Source organism: Miniopterus natalensis, chromosome 9 (assembly GCF_054644295.1).
Source record: "Miniopterus natalensis isolate mMinNat1 chromosome 9, mMinNat1.hap1, whole genome shotgun sequence".
NCBI classification, from domain to species: domain Eukaryota; kingdom Metazoa; phylum Chordata; class Mammalia; order Chiroptera; family Miniopteridae; genus Miniopterus; species Miniopterus natalensis.
This window is the reverse complement of record NC_142089.1, coordinates 35269313-35292891: the sequence shown is the minus strand read 5'-3', so window position 1 is coordinate 35292891 and position 23579 is coordinate 35269313. Positions and strand designations below refer to the sequence as shown.

At 46.2% G+C, this 23579-nt stretch overlaps 1 protein-coding gene across 1 annotated transcript; it reads left to right on the top strand.

Moving 5' to 3' along the window:
• Positions 1-827: 827 nt before the first annotated feature.
• On the top strand, positions 828-3501 carry JUN (Jun proto-oncogene, AP-1 transcription factor subunit). The gene has a single exon (XM_087820479.1). It carries the CDS (start codon positions 1801-1803, stop codon positions 2803-2805), a length of 1005 nt encoding a protein of 334 aa, XP_087676605.1. The 5' UTR covers positions 828-1800; the 3' UTR covers positions 2806-3501.
• Positions 3502-23579: the final 20078 nt, after the last annotated feature.

The window sequence follows — 23579 nt, the reverse complement described above, 5'->3', positions numbered from 1 at the left end:
AGCTGAGCACCTAGTTTCGAGCAAGGCAAATCACTGGGCTCCCAGGCGCACCCGGACAGCGGGGCGCACGGTCCCCTCGCGAACTTGAGCAGGAGACAAACTTCCCAGCGTCCTCGACGTGGGGGGCCGACTCTCGCGAGACCGCCCCTGAACTTAAGCCCACTTTCACTCGCCCCCACGGGAACTCCACGGAGCCACCTTAAGGGCGGCGTCCCGCCCCCCGGAAGTGCGGGGGGGGCAAGGACTCGGGCGTTCGACCTACCAGCCCCGCGCGGCCGCCAAGCTCCCAGAGAAGACTCCGAGCCGCCGCGAAGTGGGAAACAACACCCGCCCCGCACCCTCGGCCCCAGACACCTGGGCCGGGTTCCCCAGCCGGCCGGGTCCCCGCAGCCTCTGCGCATTCCCGCCCCGAGCCCCGAGCCCCGAGCCCCGAGCTTGAGCCCGCCTGTCAGAGGCTGCGAGCGCCCGTGTCGGTCCGGTTCGCAGTAGCCACGGTCACTAGACAGTCAAACCCCAAGACGTCAGCCCACAATGCACCGGGCGGGTCGGCGAAAGACGCGCCCGGGAGGGGAAAGCGACGAGCGGGGCTGGAGTCGCGCGGGAGGGGCTCGGGGAGGAGGAGAAAGAAGGGCCCGACTGTAGGAGGGCAGCAGAGCATTACCTCATCCCGTGAGCCTCCGCGGGTCGGAGAAGAATCTTCTAGGGTGAGGTCTCCATGGCGACGGGCGGGCCCGCCCCCTTGAGAGCGACGCGAGCCAATGCGAAGGCCTTGGGGTGACATCATGGGCTATTTTTAGGGGTTGACTGGTAGCAGATAAGTGTTGAGCTCCGGCTGGATAAGGGCTCAGAGTTGCACTGAGTGTGGCTGGAGCAGCGAGGCGCGAGTGGAGCGCGCGGACTCAGGGAGACGGGCAGAGCAGTCGGGCCGGCAGCACAGCCCCAGCTGCAAACCTCGTCTTCTTCTCCGCTTGCTCACCAACTGCCCAGAGCTAGCGCCTGTGCTCCTGGGCTGGTGTTTGGGGGAGCGTCCGAAGAGCCCCTTCTCCAGCCGCCCCCCGGAGGAGCGCCCCGCTTGCCCGGGAGCCGCTGACAGCGCGGAGAGCGGCGACTGTCGCCCGAATAAGTCCGGCGAGCCGCTGCGGCGGCAAAGAACTTTCCTCGCCTGGAGGACGGGGGACAAGTGGCCCCTGGGTCCCGGAGCGAACTTTTGCGAAGCTTTTCTCCGCCCGAAGCTGCCGAGGTGGCCGTAAAGAAAAGCGGGCCGCGGAGAGAGGCGCGCGAGGAGGGACGAGCGCTCAGCTCCGTTCACACGGGTCGCTGAACTTGGGGGAGCGCGAGCCGCAGCCGCCGGGCGCCCCCTCCCTCTCGCAGCGGAGGAGGGGACAGTCGTCGGAGTCCGGGCGGCGGAGACTCGCCGCCGGCCGACCCGCCGTGGGGTTCGCGCTGAGCGCCGCCTCCGGGAGACCCGCTGTCGCCGGGACGCGCGTTCGTTCGCGGGCTCCGAGAAGCCGCTGCGCGGAGGAGCGCCCTGGGAGTGACCGCGACTTTTCAAAGCCGGCGGCGCGCGGGAGCGGACAAGTAAGAGTGCGGGCGGCGTCTTAACCCTGCGTTCCCCGGCGCGAACCGGCGAGGAGGGCGCAGAGGGGAGGACCGCCGGCGGGTGCGCGCGCTCCTAGAGAAACTTTTCTTGCCAAAGGCCCCGGGAGGCGCGGGTGTCCCCCGCTTGCCAGCGCGCTGTTGCGGCCCCAAAACTTCAGCGCGCAGCCCAAACTAATCCCACTGGAAGTGACGGACTGTTCTATGACTGCAAAGATGGAAACGACCTTCTACGACGATGCCCTCAACGCCTCGTTCCTCCAGTCCGAGAGCGGCGCCTACGGCTACAGTAACCCCAAGATCCTGAAACAGAGCATGACCCTGAACCTGGGCGATCCGGTGGGCAGCCTGAAGCCGCACCTCCGGGCCAAGAACTCTGACCTCCTCACCTCGCCCGACGTGGGGCTGCTCAAACTGGCCTCGCCCGAGCTGGAGCGCCTGATAATCCAGTCCAGCAACGGGCACATCACCACCACGCCGACCCCCACCCAGTTCCTGTGCCCCAAGAACGTGACGGACGAGCAGGAGGGCTTCGCGGAGGGCTTCGTGCGCGCCCTGGCCGAACTGCACAGCCAGAACACGCTGCCCAGCGTCACGTCGGCGGCGCAGCCGGTCAGCGGGGCGGGCCTGGTGGCTCCAGCGGTGGCTTCGGTGGCGGGCGGCGGCGGCAGCGGCGGCTTCGGCGCCAGCCTGCACAGCGAGCCGCCGGTCTACGCCAACCTCAGCAACTTCAACCCCGGCGCGCTGAGCAGCGGCGGCGGGGCGCCCTCCTACGGCGCGGCTGGCTTGGGGTTTCCCGCGCAACCCCAGCAGCAGCAGCAGCCGCCGCAGCCGCCGCACCACCTGCCCCAGCAGATCCCCGTGCAGCACCCGCGGCTGCAGGCTCTGAAGGAGGAGCCGCAGACGGTCCCTGAAATGCCGGGGGAAACACCGCCCCTGTCCCCCATCGACATGGAGTCCCAGGAGCGGATCAAGGCGGAGAGGAAGCGCATGAGGAACCGCATTGCTGCCTCCAAGTGCCGGAAAAGGAAGCTGGAGAGAATCGCTCGGCTGGAGGAAAAAGTGAAAACCTTGAAAGCGCAGAACTCGGAGCTGGCGTCTACAGCCAACATGCTCAGGGAACAGGTGGCACAGCTTAAACAGAAAGTCATGAACCACGTTAATAGCGGGTGCCAACTCATGCTAACGCAGCAGTTGCAAACGTTTTGAGGAGAGACTGTCGGGGGCTGAGGGGCAACGGAGAAAAAAAAAATACCAGAGACAGACTTGAGAACTTGACAAGGTGCGAGAGAGAAAGAGAGAGAGTAAAGAAGTGTCCGAAGACTAAAGCCAAGGGTATCCAGTTGGACTGGGTTGCGTCCTGACGGCGCCCCCAGTGTGCACGAGTGGGAAGGACTTGGCGCGCCCTCCCTTGGCGCGAAGCCAGGGAGCGGCCGCCTGCGGGCTGCCCCGCTTTGCGGACTGGCTGTCCCAGCGCAAACAGGACGTTAGACTTTTCTTTAACATTGACCAAGAACTGCATGGACCTAACATTCGATCTCATTCAGTATTAAAAGGGGGGAGGGGGAGGGGTAACCAACCGCGATAGAGACTGTAGATTGCTTCTGTAGTACTCCTTAAGAATACAAAGGGGGGAGGGGTCGGGGAGGGGAGGCGGGAGGGAGGCTTGCGAGAGTGAGGCTGAGCCTGCAGAGGAACTCTTTCTGGCCTGCCTTCCTTAACTGTGTATGTACATATATATATTTTTTAATTTGATGAAAGCTGATTACTGTCAATAAACAGCTTCATGTCTTTGTAAGTTATTTCATGTTTGTTTGTTTGGGCGTCCTGCCCAGTGTTGTTTGTAAATAAGAGATTTGGAGCACTCTGAGTTTACCATTTGTAATAAAGTATATAATTTTTTTATGTTTTGTTTCTGAAAATTCCAGAAAGGATATTTAAGAAAATAAAATATTGAAAAAGTACCCCTCCCCCAACCTCTTTTCTGAATTATCTATAGATTACCTACCTAGGTGGAGCTGAAATAATTAAGATCACTCTCAGTGCTTCTTACTGTCAAGCAGTAAAAGCTATTCTCTACTGGACTTGAGAAATAACTGTAGCCAATGCTCTTGTCAAGTTATACTCTTCCCTCCCCCCTGTCTATGTAGAGTTGCTTACAAAGGATAGTGTGGCCCTTCCGGAGGCTGAGGGAAGGGAGGTTGGTTGTGGTGAAGAAGGGCAGCCCACTGGGAAGTCAAACACTTTATAAAGTTTGGATTATCAAGTGGCATGTGCTGTGACCACTTATAATATTATTAGAAATTCAACAGAAGATGCTTATTCTTAAAGCAGGAACAGTGGCAGATTTTTACAAAAGATGCATCCTTCCAATTTGGAACCTTCACTTTAACAATTCCTAGATTAAAAAGATGGTCTTTGCTTATGAATATTTATAACAGCATTCTTGTCACAATAAACGTATTCAAATACCAGTGACAGACCTTGAATTGCTTTCCCTTTACTACTTTTGTTCTTCCCAAGCCCTATATTGAAGCTCTTTTCTGTTGCAGGGGTTAACATTACTGCTATCTGAGGTTACTCAGTAATTAAGCAGAGAATTTATTAAGAGTCAACACAGAAGTTGCAACCTAAGTGAAACATTAATTCATGTTTCTCTCTCTGTCTCCCTCCCTCTCTCTCTCTCTCTCTCTCTCTCTCCAACACTAAGCCTACACTAGCAGTTTACCATTTTGGATTCTTTAGTTTACTTCTTAGTTTACATCTAAAATAACCCGTTTAAGTAATTATTTTAAAATCATTCTCAAAAGATGGTAATCTGGATACTATGGAAAATATTCACAAGAGAAAACATGAACACCAACACAATGATTGTGTAAATCAGACCTTAACTCTGGGGAAATGGCAAACTTAAATTCTGTCTACGGATATAACTTAGGAGATCAACAAGGCAGCACTCAACAAGGGAACAATTTTTGCTTATGTGCTTTTCATCCCAAGAGCCAGTGTTATTATCAAGCAGCAAAAGCAATTTCATATCCAGGAATATTTATTTCACAAACCACTAATTGAGGCAGGGCTGTTTGCTCATTAGCAGTGCTCTAGTACCCAACAGGTCTGGGAGCACTAATACCCTGTTTGTGACTGTAAATCCACAGACAGAGTTTCCCCTTAGTATATCTAGAAGTGGAAGAGATTGGACAGACTTGTTAGCTATCAGATCCACTCCGTTGTTAATAACACATTTTTTAACAAAGGGTTACTGGGAGCAGAGTCGAGTTTGCCAAACAGTGAATTTGCCGATGTCAGCAACCCGGAAGGTGAGTTGATTTTGACCATATGTAGAAATAGTCAGCAGAGGGACAATAAAGCACTTTGGGGTGGGGCTCTGTGGAAGCTAAACAAGAGCCAACTAGAAAAAATAAGCAGGCTGGAGAATTAATTACCTGCAAAGGTAGACTAAGCCCAGACAACAGTGCAGTACAGAAAAGCCACACCACTCCCCCGCTTGCTTTAGACTCCAGTGTTGAAAGAAAAAAAAAAAAAAAAAGCCTGAAACTCAGGCTTATCTCCACACTTGTTTGTTTCAAGTAACATTCCAATTGTATATTCCTGAAATTCTAACCATTCTAACAAAAGAAGTAGAAAAAATAATTGTGGTAGAGGAAAATAACCAATGACCTCCTATAAACTTTGGAGACAGAAAATCAGCTAATTACTTGCAGACAGTTAATTTAATTTTGGCATTCAATGAGTTATTGTTTGGGTAACACTAATAGTTGGAGAAAATGAAGCTAGTAGCACCTAAAGCCATTAATCCTCTTTTAATTTGTTTTATATATGAATATATGAGTATTTCAATTAGAAATTTTTAACCCCTGGTGTCCATAGGAGCAGAGGGTTCATGAACTCAATGAAAATGCCTATAAACTTGCTGTGTACGTCTGTGTGTGTGCTTGTAAGTGCACACGTGCTCACACACACACACTCCTGGGGAGAGAGATCATTAGCCTTTATTTGGCTTTCAGAGTTCCATGACTCAAAAGAGGTTAATAATTCCTAAGCTACACACTCACTTTGAGAAACACATCTTTGTGTGAACCTGAATCCACGCCTTTTCACCCCTCCATGCTTCTGCTTCTGCTCATTCCTCTGCCTGATATGCCCTTCCTTCCGGTTCCACTAATGAATCCTACCCATTCTTCAAGGGTTGGCATAAGTGGCACCTTCTCTGTGAAGCTTTTTTTGTCAACTCCATCTTCAGGTGAAATGAATATTCCCCGTGGAACACCCATAGCACTTTATCAAAACTTCTATGGTAGCACATTGTGAGCCTCTGTGTCTCCTGGCCAGGACCCTATCTTACTCATCTGTGGACCCCAGACTCCTAGTACAGTGCCTGGCACATACAGGATGTTCATAAAATAAATGTGTGATGGATGACTGAATGAACAACAGGGCTTAAACACTCCTCCAAAATAACCCCAGGTCTTAACTCCTTCTGGTGAAATACACCTCATTCATTTCCTGGGACACAATTCCAGATGGGTTGAAGACCCCCCAGAGAAGCCAAATCTAGGCAATCACTAAGGTCTAAAACCTAGTTCTCAATGAGTGCTCTTACAAGAATTAAATTGTTAGCACATTCATCCTTCCAGTCACATGGAGTGTCCCTTCACTCCCCACTAATGCAAGTGGTCATCTTCTTATATAAAATGGTCCTGCCTAAAACCTCAGACTTGGAAGTAGAGATGGGAAAGAATAATATGTGATCATTAGGCAGGCACAAAAAATAGTTTTAGATGTGGCTTCATTAAAAGCAACCACCTCACGGGTATTGGAGGAGAGGACTTTCTGTCATGTATTTCAGGGGTCCAGAAGTCAGTACCTAATATTTGCTTGACCGAGACAATGATAGCGATAATGTATCTATTTCCCTTGTTCTTTAATTGTCAGAGAAGATGTGCACAGGTTAAACCAAAGCCTTTTAGTTCGCCCTGTCCTTTGCCTCCACCACCCACTTCTACATTGGTCAAGTGAAATGTCATGGAAGAGGGAAAGAGGGTCAGAAGCTGGGACGGCCCCAGAAAGTAAAACTATTCCTTGTTAACTCTGGAATCTGGCCCCAGTTATTTGGTTGGGCTTTTGACATCCCAAAGAAGGGCTTTCCCCTGGGCCTGGGTCTCATTGAGGCCCTGTGCCAGATGTGGGGATTCAGTGGTGAGCAAGACACGGTGCCCACACTCAGGGGAACTCACAGTCTAGTGGGGAGGAGCGTGCAAATGAAGCAGAAAGAAGTGCCAGTGGGGGAGGAGGAGCAGTTATCAGGAAAGACTTCACAGGGGAGGTAACCTCTGAGCTGACCGGTGGGACTCACCAGGCAGAAGCTGGAGGAGGAGGAACTTGTGTGCAAAGGTGGGGGGCATAAGAAAACTTGGTGTGCTTAGGGACATTGTAAGCTGCTTGCAGAGGCTGGGGATGAAGGTGTGAGAGGAAAAGTGAAGGGAGATGAAACAAGAAAGTTTAAGGGTCAGGACAAAATAAATGAACAAACAAAACTGAAACAGACGCATAGATACAGAGAACAGACTGGTGGTTGCCAAAGGGGTGGGGGTTGGGGAACTTGGTGAAAGAGGTTAAGAAGTGCAAATTGGTAATTTTGTACCAATAGTCATGGGGATGTAAAGTACAGCATAGGGAATATAGTCAATAATATTATGATAAATATGTATGGTGCCAATTGGGTAATGGAAATACCAAGTGGAATACTTTGTAAAGTATATGATTGTCTAACCACTATGCTGTACACCCGAAACCAATACAAAATAATATTGGGGGAAAATAAAATCAACAAGTGTATTAAAAAAAAAGTTTAAGGGTCAAGTTGTTAAGAGTTTGAATGCTGTCTCTTAGAAATGTAGACAGATTTGAAGCAAAGCAAGGACATGACTCTCTCAGCTTAAGAAAGATTCATGCAGGTGACAGTTTGGATGATGGACTGGTGGGGAAGAAGCTAAGGAAAAAGAGTAATACCAAAGAGAGGGTTTTAGTTTAGTTTAAAGGGCCTGTGGTGTTTAAAGTAGTCTTAGAATTGGGGAGAAATGGGAAGGAGATGGCTTGGTTCAAGCAACACCATGCCACAGTTCCTTCTATGCAACTTTTTGAGAAGTTAGGCCTAAGGAGGGATACCGAGTTCACTTTTCACCTAGGCTACTTGTCCCACATTTAAGTTTTCCTCTCCACTGTGTCAATTTGACATGTGAAGGAAGGTCATCTTAAAAATTGTCCAGAGCTCCCCTGCTCAGTGTCAGTATGCTCAAATACACAGATGCGAAAGGAAGAGGCTTGTGACCTCCCAGGCTCACAGTACAGAGTTGGTCCTCACCACTGCAGGACCCAGACCAAATTTTATCTTATCACCCAGAATTGATTAAGCTCAGTGGGATGAACTGACACACACTCTTTGATTTATAAACAATGAGGCCAATGGTTTTATTTATGTTGGAAGAATTGAATTATAACACTTTACATTCACATAACACTCTTTTTTTTTTTTGAACAAGCAATATTGAATTTCCATTTTGTGCCAGGCACTAGAGATGCAATGGAGAGAGAAATTCACAGGATGTCTCCCCTCATGGAGTTTATAATTTAAGAGACACAATAAATAAGGAAATACACTAATAAATGTATGATTATACATTTTGACAAGTATAGTTGACCTTTGAACAACACAGGTTTGAACTGTGAGGGTCCACTTATTATACATGGTTTTTTTTCAATAAATACTATAAATGTATATTCTCTTCATTTTCTTTTCTCTGACTTACTTTATTGTCTGAATACAGTGTATAAAACATGTAACATACAAAATATGTGTTAATCAACTTTATGTTATCAGTAAGACTTTGGGTCAACAGTAGGCCATTAGGAGTAAAGATTTGGGTAATCAAAAGTTATACATGATTTCCTACTGTGTGGGAGGTCTGTGCCCCTAACTCTCATGTTGTTCAAGGGTCAAGTGCACAATGAAGAAGACAGACTAGGCACTATGAAAGAGAAAAACCATCTAAACTGGTTTGATGGGGGGCGGGGGGGGGGGGAGAAAGAAGCCCGGCCATTGTGGCTCAGTGCTTGGGCATCGACCTAGGATCCAGGAGATCGGGGTTCAATTCCCAGTCAGGGCACAAGCCCGGGCTGCAGGCTCGATACCCAGTAGGGGGCGTGCAGAAGGCAGGCAATCAATGACTCTCATCATTGATGTTTCTATCTCTCTCTCTCTCTTCCTTCCTCTCTCTGAAATCAATAAAAATATATTTGAAAAGAAAAAGAAAAAAAAGGCCTTTCTGGAGAAGTACTTGAACTGAGACATTAGATGACTAAGAGTTCATCAAGGGAAGAGAATAAGAGTATGGCTAGGGAATTCCAGGGGGATGGTCAGCATGAGGGGAAGTTTGGGAAAGACTTTGGGGTACCCTAGGAGTTAAGAGAGTGGAGTGAACAAAGGGGAATGAGCATGAGGTTTGCACTCACAAGTTTATACTCTTGTCATTTCCAAAGTGCTCTGGCCTCTTCTATCTCAATGTATTTTCCCCACTACTCTGAGGATGTTCATTGTTAGTAACTGTGTTTCGCAGGAACAGAAGCTGAGGCTTCCAGTTAGTTTTAAGTGCTTTTGTCGAGGTCCCTCATCCAGTCACTGGTGGGGCCCACAGTCAGTTCGTCAGACATGAGGAGCTGTACACTTCTCCTCTGCTGTTCCAGGAACCAGATGTCCTGGTGATCCTGGGTTCTTTACCCAGAACACAACCCTAGTTCTACATTAAGGACCCTGAGGAACTGAGTTAGTCATCAGAAGGTTCTTTGATGTGCACAGCATCTGAACAAAGGTAATCAGATAGTCTCCTGGGATATTTCATCCACACAACAACATAGAATGAACTCTCCTTGCCCTGCTACAAACTCCTCCTCTCTGGAGAAGCCCTGACAGTTTCTTGTTATACAAACTTCCTTCATGTATATCCACTAAAAAACATTGCCTGGTTTTTGCACCATTGCTACTTCAGAAAACTGGGTTATGAGGTCATTAAGATACTGCCTTCTTAAGTTATAGGTACTCACTGGCTACCTGGACAGAATTTGGGTATTTCCCAGATCTCCTCAGGACTGTCTATCAGCTTCTGCTGATGGCTGATCTCTTTCATAGCGCATTGTATACATCCTTGGTTCATGCTCAGACAGAGCCGCTTTGCCTGACCTTATCGTAAGTGTAGGGAAAGGTCAGCAGGCACCTGGGCTGTTAAATAATTCATCATCCACAAGTTAGTATACTTACCGGGGCTAGGAATAGAAGACACAATTTAAACAAGAAATACAGACATGAAACAGGTCCAGGGCAAATATAGTGGCTCAATGACATCATCATAGTCCAAGGGGCTTTCCACCTTTTCGGTTCACCATTCTTGTTGTGTCAAGGAAGTCCCTTGTGTGGACTCAAGATAGCTGTATCAGTTCTTGGCATCGACAGGTAAACACAATAATCACTAGAAATTCAAGAATGTTTAGTTTAGTCTTTCTCTTTTTATTAGCAAGAGAAACTTTTCCTAGAAGCTTCCCACTTTAACCCCAGTAGACTTCCCTTTGGGTCCCACTGGCCATGAGCATATATGCCTATACCCAAACTCATCCCTGGCAAAAAGAAATGAGACCACCATTACTGGGCTTGCCTTTTTATAAGCACATAAGAGAGTGAACACCAAAAGTAAATTTTAAAAATAAATGGAGATCAAGGCTCTGACAGCAAGAAAGAAGTGGGAGGGAGGATGGCTTTTGGGTTCGCTAACAGTCATTAGTGCTCTACACCAAATATTTCCAGTTCTCTCGGGCACATGGTAGGGTTGTACTTACGTATCTCCTACCTCCTTGACATTGGGTGAGAGGCCTTGTGACTTGTGTCAGCCAATGAAATGTGAACAGTAGTGACTTATATCACATCCAAATGAAAGCCTTAAGAATGAGTGTAAAATTCAACATGTTTCCTTTTCCCAGCCTTGACAACTGTAAAAGCAGAAATGGAGTGTCTAACAATCTGGGTCGCTAAATGATGTTGGCGTACATCAGAGTCCCTCTCCACTCCCAGCATACCCATAAGCAAAAATTACACCTTTGTTGTTTTAAGACATGGAGGTTCAAGGGGTGCTTATTATTGCAGCATTACCTAGCCTTTCCTATAACTGCTCCAGTAGGGAGCAACAGTATCTGCCACAAGTATAATAAAAACTAACCCTTGTATAATATTCATAATAGATAGCATTTACTAAGTTTTTATTATATAGCAGGCACTGTGCTAGGACTCACAAGGTCAATGTTATTTTATATATGAGAAAAGGGGGGTTCAGATCTTGTTCAAGTTCATGGAATAAATGACTGGTTGGAAGCCCAAGCTGAGTGTAGGTCTTCAAAGAGCTTGCTTTCTACTTGATGACCTTGCTCCTGAATAGTATTGCCACGTGAATTTACATCTCAGTTTTGCCTCACAACCTCCCTGCCACAGGCACTGTTATCATTCCATATTGCATAAGAAGAAACTGAGATTCAGAGATGAAAACTAACTCGCTGAACTTCAAAGAACTGGGAAGACACCAGAGCCTGTGCCCTTTCCATTGTTCCTTGCTACCCTTCTGACCACTTTAAGAATCCAGATATTACAAGTTACAGGAGAGAATCAAGGTATTATGACTTAAGGAAGTATACGGATTTTGGATCCAAGTGCTCGGGCACGTTAAACCCAGTTCAGCAGCTCATTGCTGGGGAGCATGGAGCAAGTCCCGTAATATTGCTAAGCCTCAATTTTTCTCTTTGTAAAAATGAGGCTGACCACGGAGTCTTAGAAAGTTTTCAGGAGGATCATATATGTAAAGCCCCTGCAAAGAGCAGGCAGGCAATAATTTGCTATTTTTCACTGTAGACTTGTTAATTTAAGAAAAAATGCTCAGAAATCCCCCCACCCCAAGCCAGTGAGTCAGTGAACATGGACACCCCACCCTAGCTGAAATGAAAGCGTTTCCCATTAAGATTCAACGAGGTCTCACAGGGCCTGCTTCTTGGTCACATAAGGGCTGGCAGGTCCTCTTGGAGGGCTGGAGGAAAGTTTTGTTTCCCCAGCTGCACTCGCAGGGGAATGCTCCGCAGGCACGGCATTGGGAACCTGTTTGGCTTGGCTCAGAAGCCTGTCAGCACATTCAGGAAGTGAAGTCAGAGAGAGGCAGGATTTCAAACAGAGCCAGCTGCACACAAATGCCCAGGCAGTGAAACGCCGGGTCCAAGCAGGGTGCCTATCAGCCCGGGTTGCCCTGGGTGCTGTGAAAGAAGCCTCTGAGAATGGCTCGGGGCCAGAAAAGGAAGAAGCAATCACTCACACCCAAACAAGGGCAGCTACTTCCACAGCAAAACCCCCAGAAGGGCTCAGCTCAGCCAGCCTCCTGCCTTGGGCAGGGGAATGATTAAGCCTGGGCTCCCAGAGCTTGCTGGGTGGAGGGGCTAATGTTTAACTTCCTGGAGTTTTGAAGTCAAGGTGTGAGAGGGGGGCAAAGATGAGGGAGAGGATAGCAAAATGAAGGAATGGGCTAGTAGTGTCAGAGAGGGTAGAGAAGAAATGGATGGTGCCCGAGGGGATATGGAATCCTGAGGAAGAGCCTGCTACCACTCTAGCCATGTTGCCATGTTCAGGAAAGAGGACAGTGGCTGAGACCTGACTTCTAATTCCCACCTCCAACATCTCCTAGCTGTGAGTGGGAAGATATTTAATTTCTCCAAGCCTCAGTTTCATTAGCTAAGAAATGGAGATAACAATACCTAGCCTATAGGATTGATACTCTGTATAAGGATTAAAATAAGCTAATATATGTAGCAGGGCTTAGCCTCGTGCTGGAAAATCATGAATGTATCAGTTAGAACTCATGGTTGCAAGTGACAGAAAATCCAGTTTAAGTAAAAAGGAATTTTATTGAAATATGTAAGCAAAAAACCATCAGTAGAGTTGGTTCTAGTGGGAGGGGAGGGAAGAATAAGAGAGAATTAGTTGTATGCAGGGCTCAAATGGTATCATCTGGCTTTGATTTCTCTCTGTCACTCAGCTTGCTGTGGGAAGAGTTAGCATCAGCCTCAGTCTCCATGTGATAGTGTCCAGCAGCTCCCACTCTCTGTCCATAGGAAGATATAGGATGGCTTCAGCAGTTCCTCACATGCTCCCAGGATGGTGTTTCACTGATCTGATTGAGTCTCAAATCCACCCCTGAGCCAATCACATGGCTAGACTGAGGGGTGGTATGGGATATACTGATTGGCTTAGGTATAGGTCAATTGCCCACCTCTAAAACAATGGTTTTGGAGTCCCATCAAACCATATGGCTGGAAAAGAGAGTGAGGAAGGATGCGATCTTCAAAGGAAATTAAGGATTCATAAAGGACTAAATGATAGAGGTGAAAGGAAAATAAATGGACCAGAATCCATCTTTTTGTTATTTCTATCAGACTTTACAGGCCAGAGTAGAGGAGCATCTACTACCCTTCAAAAGCCCAGGTCAGAAGTCACAATCTACTCTTTGATCTCTTCTAATGGGTTGGGGCTCCAGGTATAAATCATCAAGAACATACTTCTCTGGAAGGAAAATGCCCAGGAGGGTTGTTTTAAACAATATAACATGTAAAAATACTCTGTAAAAAAAAGTTATTTATTAATATTACTTGCTATTGTGATGCATATTGTTTAAAAAATTTGACTCATCTAGGCCAATTAAAATGAAGAGTGAAGATTCTCCAGGCAATACTTTGAAATGTCAAAAAGCCCAAGTATACACACTCTGGTCTGCGATTTTCGCCACTCACCTGCTCACTGAACTGCATCAGGATCCGGATCTGCATCAGTATTCCCACAATTCAATTGCTGAAGTAGTAGAAGTGGAAAAGAGAATGATACAGACCATTATCATGTCTGAATCCTGAGCAGGAGACTCCAATATATAATGAAATATACCTCCCCACCCCCACAAACACACCAAATGAAAGATTTTCATACCTGGGAACCAAAGATGTAAGAAAGATCTCTGAAAATTCCTAGAACTGTTTAAGAACTGTTCACATAAGAAATGAATCCAGCCCTGGCTGGTGTTGCCCAGTGGTTAGAGCGTTGGCCCACTCACCAAAGGGTCAAGGGTTCAATTCCCGGTCAAGAGCATGTACCTCAGTTGCTGATTTGCTCTTTGCCCCATTGGGGCACATGTGGGAGGCAACCAGTTGATGTATCTCTCTCACATTGATGTTTCTCTCTCTCTCTCCCCCGCCCTCTCTTCTACTGTCTTTGAAAAGCAATGGAAAAAATATCTTCAGGTGAGATTAACAACAAAGAAGAAGAAGAAGAAGAAAGAAGAAGAAGAAGAAGAAGAAGAAGAAGAAGAAGAAGAAGAAGAAGAAGAAGAAGAAGAAGAAGAAGAAGAAGAAGAAGAAGAAGAAGAAGAAGTGAATCCAATGTTGCAAGTATGAAATATCAGGAAAGATTGATGAGTATCTATTGTGCAACTTAAGACATTTCTAGGAAGTAAATATGGTGACCAATTCTTGGTATAAATAGTCTTACCATCTTTCCACCTTAAGACAGTAAGATGATATTGGTTGGTTATCACTCTCAGAAGGCAATGTTTCTCTGTTCATTCACTCCATGCTTTTCGAATGCCACCTCTGTGTCAGGCACTCCCTTACGCACAGGAGGTGAGAAGCTATGTAAAACACTGGACCCTACTATCAAAAGTGATGGCATTCAATATATTAATTGCCATGAAAGAGGTAAATGCACTGCGCCTTGGGAAAAAATACCCCACATGAGGGAATTCAGCAATGGCTTGACTAAGGAGCTCACTTGTATCTCAAAAGGAATGAGCGGAAGTTTGACAGAAAAATAGGGGATGATGTTCCAGGGAGAAAGGACATTAGGGACTAAGGCAAGTAAGACTCAATGTCCATCAGTCAAGCATCAACTACTTATGGGCAAAATGAATGGAGATCCTGCCCACTTATTGTCAGGTAAGGAAAAGAGACATTAAACAGACTGTTAAACAGATTACCATGATTACTTTTTCTAGCACAACACTTTGCAAAGTGCTGCAAAGAAGATGTACAAGCAGGGTCACTGCAGATACTATGAAGGAGCTACCAGAGCATTCGGTGGTGGGAGGGGGAGCACAGAGGGGCTTGGTTCAGTCTGGTCATTAGGAAAGGCCTCTCCAAGGCAGTGACTTTTAAACTGAGTCTGAAGGAATTAGTTGGGCATAGGGGGGTGGACAGAGAAAGCACACCTGTCTTAGGCAAGAGCTTCTCGAAGTATCGAGAAGACCAGAGAAGATCAATGTGATTAAAACACTCAGTTCTCTATGGGGAGGGGATAGGAAAGGAGGAAGCCACGGGGCAGGTGGACCCAGATGGTGTACAGTTTGATGCGGCGTGTCTGAATACAGTACCCAAACCCTCGCGTGTTCAACAGTCTGAGAGCTTATGTGACAGTGAGGAAGAGAACCCAGGCTTCTTCTGAAGGTCACACAGCGGGTTCTTAGGACCCACGCTCTGATTCCTGCTTCAAGAGACTGATCATGACATTAGCTGTTGATGAAGCTCTTGTGATGTGCCCAGACCATGGTAAATGCCTTCTGCGTTACGTTGTTTCAGCCTCACAATAGTCGTATCCGGCAACTATCACAGGCCTGTTCCCAGGTGAGAACACTGAGTCTCAGAGTGATTACAGAAAATGGCTAAGGCCCCATGACCATAACAGGCAGGAGCAGGACTTAGCTCTGAAGTTGGGCCCCTGATCATTCTTTCAACTCGCCTTGAGAGAAAACCAAAAGCACTGGAAATCTTGAAAAATTCCAATGCTCAGCATTTTACTCTCCCCGCATGGTACTGTGGCAGGCAGTAGGTTTAAAACCAATGCTGATTCCGTTTCCTTAATGTGGAAGGTGAATTGGAAACTCCAGGGGCCTTTTTATTTTCTCTCCCATCCATATCTGGGCTTTACACCCCTGCTGTTTTGAATTCCATTTCAAATGAAAAAAAAAAAAACACAACAAAAAACTAAAAACCATGCTCAGCCAAGCCATTTGGATTTAAAACAGACCAGCAGAAACCTGGAAGGAGTCAGGATTCTCCCCAATATATCAAATATTGCAGCCAGCGCCAATCTAAGAGGCTTTGCTCCATTTTGTAAAGAGAACAGGCCTTATTTTTAAAATGGATGAGTAAGGTTCACTGTTGCGACTTGTTTCAAGGTCTGGAGGCCAGGCCTGGTTTTGATCTGACAGGTCTGGGTCTCCAAACGGGGGTTATTCTTTTGCAAAGACTCAGGGAGGCTTCGTGCTCTCCAGGCCCAGACCTGGAACAGCGCTGCTTTGAAGACGTCCTCCCTGGGTCTTAAGTGAGATTTGGTGCCCATTGTGGAATCACAGTAAGGAGCTCAAAACGAAGGTTTCTCGTTATGCTAGCAAATCATTCAGCCCCTCTGTTTGCTCAGGTGTGCGGCTGTGTGCCCCATGCCCTGATCTCTATATAATAACAAGACAAATATTTGTAGAAGGAAGAAAGAATTGAAGGTGAAGGAATGTCACAACTGGTGGGGTAAGAAAAGTGAGAGAGAGGAGACGCTGGTCTCTTTAAAGTAATAAATTTGCCACCTACTTTCTTTGCTAATTGGTCACTCTCTAGGCCGTGACGAAGAAAACAATCTACTCATGAAGTGACAGGATCCATCCAGTTAATTGCGGAATAAATACATCACCGCTTCTCTGCAGGGGGCTCCGTCAGACCGGAGCGGTGCCGCTAGATGGCGCCAGAGGGCGGAGGCGCTGCTCCCCGCTCCTCGGAGTGCAAAGAATTAGAAAAAGCCCAGCCAACAAATGCAGCTGCGACAAAAGTATGGGCGTCGTCCGCCTTCAGAGGGGACCGAGTATAAACACATTTTATTTTTATTTTTATTTTTTACAGAATAGGGAAGCATATGCGCTGGAAATGTTCTTGCTCCACCAGCCGGAGGCCAGGAAGCTAGTGCCAGGTGCTGTTTCCAGGGCAGCTCTGATTTCAGAATGAAGAGTAAGACTCAGCAGGTAGGGGGGAGGCCTTGAGAACCAGGACGGAATTTCCAGAAGCCCTCGCTGGGGCCGAGCTGCGAAGGGCTTGGCTCAGAAAATTCATTGGATATGACGGTGCAGGCTCGCGTTGTCGGAGTAAACCATCTGCCCTACCAGAGGGACCAGCTGGGTATGCTGGGGAAAATTTGAAGTTCTAGAGTTGGACAGAACTGCGTTAAAAATCCTACATGTGTGGCCCTGGACAAGCCTCTTTCCTTCACCGAGCAATAGTTTACCCATCCGTGGAATCGGTGTAATAGTTGTAAAGGAGGAAAGAACATTTGATTGATGCAAAACGTTTAGTTCAACAATCAATATTCAGCAGCCTCTGAACAACTATTCCAATTATGGCACTAAAACTCATTCATGTGGGAATGGGGACCACTTTGGTGGAAAAAACATCTTTCTCATTTGTGTCACCACTGTGTGTGATACACATTGATTCTCTATGGGCTCATCACACTATTTTGCATTTTATTTATTTATACAGGTTATTAATGATAGGGTACTCCTTCAAAGTAAGAGCTGTGCTGTAAAATTCTCTTTGCAATCCCAGGATCTATCAGGGCCCCTGGAACATAACATCTGTTGAATACACGAGGTTTTCTTATGAGCATGTTGTTCCAACCCACCAAGCTGAATGATTCAGATACAGTATTATGGCCACATATCACTTTTTTCTTCACTGTGCTCAGGAAAGAAAACAGAAAAATACTACAAGCCCGGTGATGAAAATTAATTCTGAATTTTTTGTTTTAGCCAAAGACTAAATAGGAGACAGATGCTGAGCAGCCATTTTTAGTATTGGCCAACTCGACCAGCCAAGACTCAAAATAAATTCCAAGACCGAATTACAATATTAGACGTAATTCTAAGATTTTAGTGTCAGACCGAAGATTTGGGCATGTGGCATTTTAGTCTCTGCAGGCCAAAGAGAGAGATGCAGAGAGAAAGGAGGAACAACCAGGATGGAAACAAATGATAGAGAGCCAACAGAGTCAGGGATGCCAATGGTGGTGGATAGTAAGAAGGAGATGGGGACCCTAGAGCTAAGCTATCATGAGTCAGATAGACTTAGTCACTAAGTAGCCTCGTTGATTAAAGCAAGTTATTTACTGAAACATTCAATTTCTTTATTTATAAAATGGGTGTGTTAGTCAGGATAGGTTAACCTATGCTGTGGTAACAAACTGAAATCTCTGTGACTTGGCAAAACAAAAGTTAATTTCTCACTCACCCAAAGGCAGGTTAGTGGGGAGCTCATCTACATCTAGTGACTCAAGGATCCCATTTCCTTCTGTCTTATGACACTACAGTCTCATCTTGTGGCTTCCAACAAGGAAGAGAGAGCTGGAGAAGGTACAGTGCAGAAGTGACACATGTCATTTCCGCTCAGAGTCCATTGGTCAAAATTAAATACATAGCCCCAACCCAACTGCAAGGAAGACTGAGAAATGTGGAGGAGCATAGAGATATTTGGGGTGCATTGTGTATGCCTGCCTCATGGGGTAATAATTAAAATAATTAAATCAATCAAGATTAGATTCTGTTTCATAAAATTGAGCAAATAACGGGGGCTTTAAAAAGTTAGAGCTTTATGTACCCTTTGTAAAAGAAGTCTGAGGAGAGGTGGTGAGGCAGCTCCACAATCATCAAGAGCTTAGGCTCCTTCTTTGTTTCTGCTCCACCTTTGCTTGCATATGGCTTTCATCTTAAAGTTACTTCATGGTTACAAGGTGGCCTCCAGGTGTCAGTTCTACATTCCAGCCAAGATGAAGGAGGGAAAAATCAGGAAAATAGAAGGCACCCTTCCAGCTTTAAAGAGCTTTCTCAGAAGCAGCTCTTTCTTTGGATGCTTCCAGTTGCAAGGAAGTCTGGGAAATGTAGTCTTTAACATTTGTGAACGGAAGAATGAAGAATTGGGTAAGCAACTAGCAGTCTGTGCCAAAATAATAACACTCAATTTATGAGGTTGTGGTGAGCACTGTACAAAACCTGACCATTCTCCGTGTCCAGTAAATGTTCAATATTGCCATTACTGTTTTTATTAAGCAGATCATCATTTTGGAAGTCTGATCGTGGTGGCAGTGCCTCAGGGACCTGTCGAAAAAATGGAGCAAGTCTCTGGTCTCAGTGAGGAGGACTTGGCAGAGCAAAGCAGGGTGCAAAGGCCCCAGTCTGGGTTAGAGATTAGGACAAGGGAAACAGCGCTCAAGAGGAGGGACCAAGGCAGGATGTTATTCTGGTGAGCTGGGCCAAACCATTAGGAAGCTGGGGGGACAGGAGTGAAGAAGCCACATGTGGTAGCTACAGGTTTTTCTGGGTAGACTCTGATTAATAGATGTAATTAGCAGAGAAAATAACCCAAAGAAAAATATGGAACCAGAAAGCAGCACAGTGACTACTTTGGTTGGCACCTTAGAATCCAGCCTCTGCACTTGACTCCACATATGTACTTTCTTGCTCACTGACCTCTCTTTCCATCTCTGTGAGATCACCTCACCCCTTCACTTGGTTTCTGCCACCACAAATCTCAGCCCTTCTTAATGCTTCTGATTTTTTATTCTTTCCTTTAGCAGATATTTACTGAGTACTTACGATGGCCAGACATAGCTTTTAGTACAAAAGCTATGTCTTTTAGGGATACAAATTGTTCATGCATTGGTCTGTGAAATCTACATGGCACACTGACCTCTTCCCTTCTTAGAATGGTAATTCCCTTTTAGGTAATTCCTTAGCGTGATCCTGGGGACTTCCTCTCTGGTATCCTGAGTACATCTCACTCACCCTCTTGTTGGTCTCAGTCTTGAGATCAAAACCAGGCCTATTGGCCACTAAAACCCAGATATGAGAGGAATGACTTAATTCTAAATCCCACCCAATAGAAGACTGAAACTCTTCATATCCCATTTTACTGTTGGCTCAGAAACAGGGGAGATGCTGGAGAAGAAACAACTGGAGTTAATAATGTAGGAGAACAACCTGCAAAATTCCAATTCTTTAGGCAGAATAATGAATACCTACTTGGGTCAGTTAGAGTTGTTGGTTGCCAGCAACAGAAAAGGACTCTGACTTGAAGAGGTCTTTTGGAAGAATTAGAAAGGACAGAATCCAGAGCAACTGAGGGACTTTGTCTGAAATGCATGCCCCTGTTTGAGCGAATAATCCCCAATCATATTTCCATGCTTCTTCTCCCTTTTCAAGAGACAAATCCTGGGAGAGAAGGAAGATACTGTCCTGGCTTGAGTTACATTTCTACCACTCTACACGCACAGTCTGATTGACAATTTCTTCCACATCTATAATCAATAGGACCTGGTGGTTCCCCATAGCAAAATTGGGGTGTGACCACCAGGATGGGGAATGGATGCCAGGCAGGCAAAACCACAGATGTCTACCTCCCCACTCTGGATAATTCTCCCATTCCCAGAGCTGTGGCTCTCAGAACATTTCATGAAGATTTATAAGAATGCTTCCTCCCGGAAACATGTTCAATTGTGGGGATAAGACTATGGCTCACATGTCATAAACATGATGCTTAAGTTGAGAATTTGGAATGGGATTGATAGAAATAATGATTACAGGTGATTTAACAATCCAAACACCAAAGACTTTATTTTTGTATTATTTGTTTTTTAGTCTGAACTATATTTTTAATTATAATTTTATTAATTTAAAAAATTAATAACACATTCATGTGGTCCAGGTACCTTCCTCTATCCTGCCACCTGTAACACAATGCCTCTGTCACGAACCTTAGGTATTGCCATTTTGGATCATGAGAACTAAACCTCAGGAATGGCAGAACAAGGTGCTAGAAAAAACCCAGGTTCTGATGACTGTATGGAGTAGAGACATTATGTTAGCCCTGGTCTGTATTGCTCTAGATTATTATATAATAGAGAAATAAGCTCCTCTCTGTGAAAGCCACTCTTGTTTAGGGTTTTTTCTATTATAGCCAGTCTAATTCCAACTGATTCTCCGAGGTTACACCACCAATATGCGATGGAGCCCTGATTCTAACTCAGTTCTGGAGCCTGGACTAGGGTGAGTCAAGAGAAGCATTCAGGGTGCAAAATTTAAGGAGGCACGGACTCTCAAGGTCGTGCAAGTGTTGACTCCGCCCTTTATGACTCTGAGAGTAGGTGCCTCCTTAAATTTTGCACAGAGGGGGCTTCTCTGGCCTCGCCCTGCTCAGCTCCATCAGCTGGAGAGCCCAGCTCCTTCACATCGCACTGACAGGACAAGGCTAAGATCGAATCAACCTGTTGATACAGCGTCGCCCTGAGAAAGTAACTGGTCTTGGAGATTTAAGAAATACCTTCTTTGATATTAACTATGAGATGTAAGATTGAAAATTTTTCTGAAGCCTTCATTTCATAGCACCCCTGCTATTTCGAGAGCCAGCTTTTATCATGAGCTGGCATGGGAGTGAACAGCCCTCCTGAAGCACCTCGCCCTCCCATCCACTTTCCAGGCAGGCGGGCTTGTTTATAGAGCGTTCCTCCGGGTGAATCATTTGCAGCAAGGGTACAGCCTCCACTTGTCCACGAGAAACTGTTCAAAACAATCCTTTCTACTCTGCATAAAACCTCAGGAGTAACTGTAGATATTCCAAATAAGGCTGCAATCTGACAGCCTTTCAAAGTCAGGGAACAAAGGAAAGTAACTATATGCCATGAAAAATCATTTAGAAAGAAAAAACAAAACCCTCCCTCTGATAGCTTGTTGGGTGTGTGTGTTTTTTTGCTTTGTTTTTTGAGCTTCCACCTTTTTCAAAACTGGCTTTTATATTATGCTTCCTGCAGAAGTCTTTCCAATTCCTTTTGCTTCTGGTTTCAGTATTATTTTCATGTGAAACTTCCTGAAATCCATTCAGAGTCATTATGGGGAAGGGGGTGCTGGTTTAGGAGCCAGAGTTTAATCTCCATTTGCATCTTAGGGATCAGAACCCCAAAATCAAGGTTAGGAGAAATGTAGTCACTTCTCAATATTATGTTTATTTGATATGCTGACTTTATGGACAAAGACCTTCCAAAGAAAGACATTTTTTTGCAGATCCTGCCAAACTCCCAGGCACAGAGAAAGGGTAGGTGGCAAGACAGGGAGCGGAGAAGGTAGCAGAAGTGGAGAATGGGCTTTGGGTCATGTCTTGTGAACAGACACTGTCCCAGAGGCTTCACATTAATTCTCACAGTCCCCTTTCAAAGTGAGTGGTTTTATCTCCCATTTTACAGGTGGAGAAATTGAAGCTCGGAAAAATTAAGTAGCTGGTCTAAGATCACACAGCAAAGAAATGGCAAGTGGGGACCCAAATCCGCGTTGACCCAATCCAATACCTGTGCTCTCTCAGGTGTACCTCATTGTCTATGAAGGTTTTTGTGAGAGGGAAGATCGGCCAGGTGTGGTGAGTCAGGAACGTAAGGATCTGGTCCCAGCATGGGGACATGGGCCGAAGCATTCCACATCCCTGGGACGCAGTGTTCTCACCTATAAAACGGAAGAGTAGTGCTAGCTGTTTTCTTAAGCTGCTTCTGCTCTCTGGCAATGTGAGTTGCCATATCTACTTTCATCAAAGGCATCCAACAAAAGAATAAAAATAACAGGAAGGGTGAGCCACAAGTGGGATCCCTCCCTGGGAGTCAGGAGTCCAGGAAAGGCCAGAGACAGGCACTGCAGGATAAATAAACTGAGCTTGATGTTCACTGCACCCTCTCATTTTCTCATCAACGTCTCCATTCCTGTTTCCACCATCCAGGTGCTCTCTTCCTGGCCTTACCACCTCCAGCCCCACCAACTATAGCACCTCATCTAGGCTTGCCTGGATGCTTGCAATGCTGAGTTGAAGATTTGTTTGTTTGTTTGTTTTCTATCTAGCCAAATGGATGACTCCTTTTTGCAAATTATACGAAGGCGCTTCTCCAACCTGGGTAGACATAGCCCTGAATTGGGGTGAGTGGCTTAGAGGACAGAGCATGGATGGACTTTCAGCCCCTGCCTTCCCCACTCAGCCAGGCGCCCTGTGCAGTGTACAGCTCATATGCGGCAGCCCTGGGACTAGGCCAAGCATTGATTCATTTAAGTGAATGGTACTTTCTCTATCCGATGGTGTGTGCCAAAAAGGAACCCAGAAGAAATTCCTGACCCTTTTGTCACCTTTAACTTTCATGTTCTACCCACTGTGCTATTGTTTTAGCTCCTATTTATCTCTCAGATTTTTCATTGTTCTCAATCACCACCACCACCCTAGTGGAAAGAACACAATCTTTCCTCGGAACTGCAACTCTAGCTTCCTAACTGGCCTCCCCAACCTATATCATGCTGCCTTGTGTTTATTTCCATCATCACAGCCAGAGGGTAATGTGAACCCAACTAGCTTAACACAGATCTAGCAAATTGAAGGATCTTTTCGAACTATAAATATCCCCTTTCCTGCTTGATATTCTCAGTGGTTTTTCATGACTCTTAAGATAAAGACAAAATCCTTTGACTGGGCCTTCTGTACCATCAGTCCCTCCCCGTGCCTCCAGCTTCATCGTGCATGGCCTTCCTTTCATCTCTCTTCTCTCCAGCTCCTCTGGAGAGTGGCCCAGGCATATGCTGTTCCTGCTACCCACAGCACCGGCCCTTCCCCTTGGCCTATTAACTCCTCTTCTTTTTTTTAAAATATATCTTTATTGATTTCAGAGAGAGGATAGGAGAGGGAGAGAGAGAGATAGAAACACCAATGATGAGAGAGTCATTGATCGAGCCTGCAGCCCGGGCATGTGGCCTGACCGGGAACCGAACCCTGATCGCCTGGATCCCAGGTCG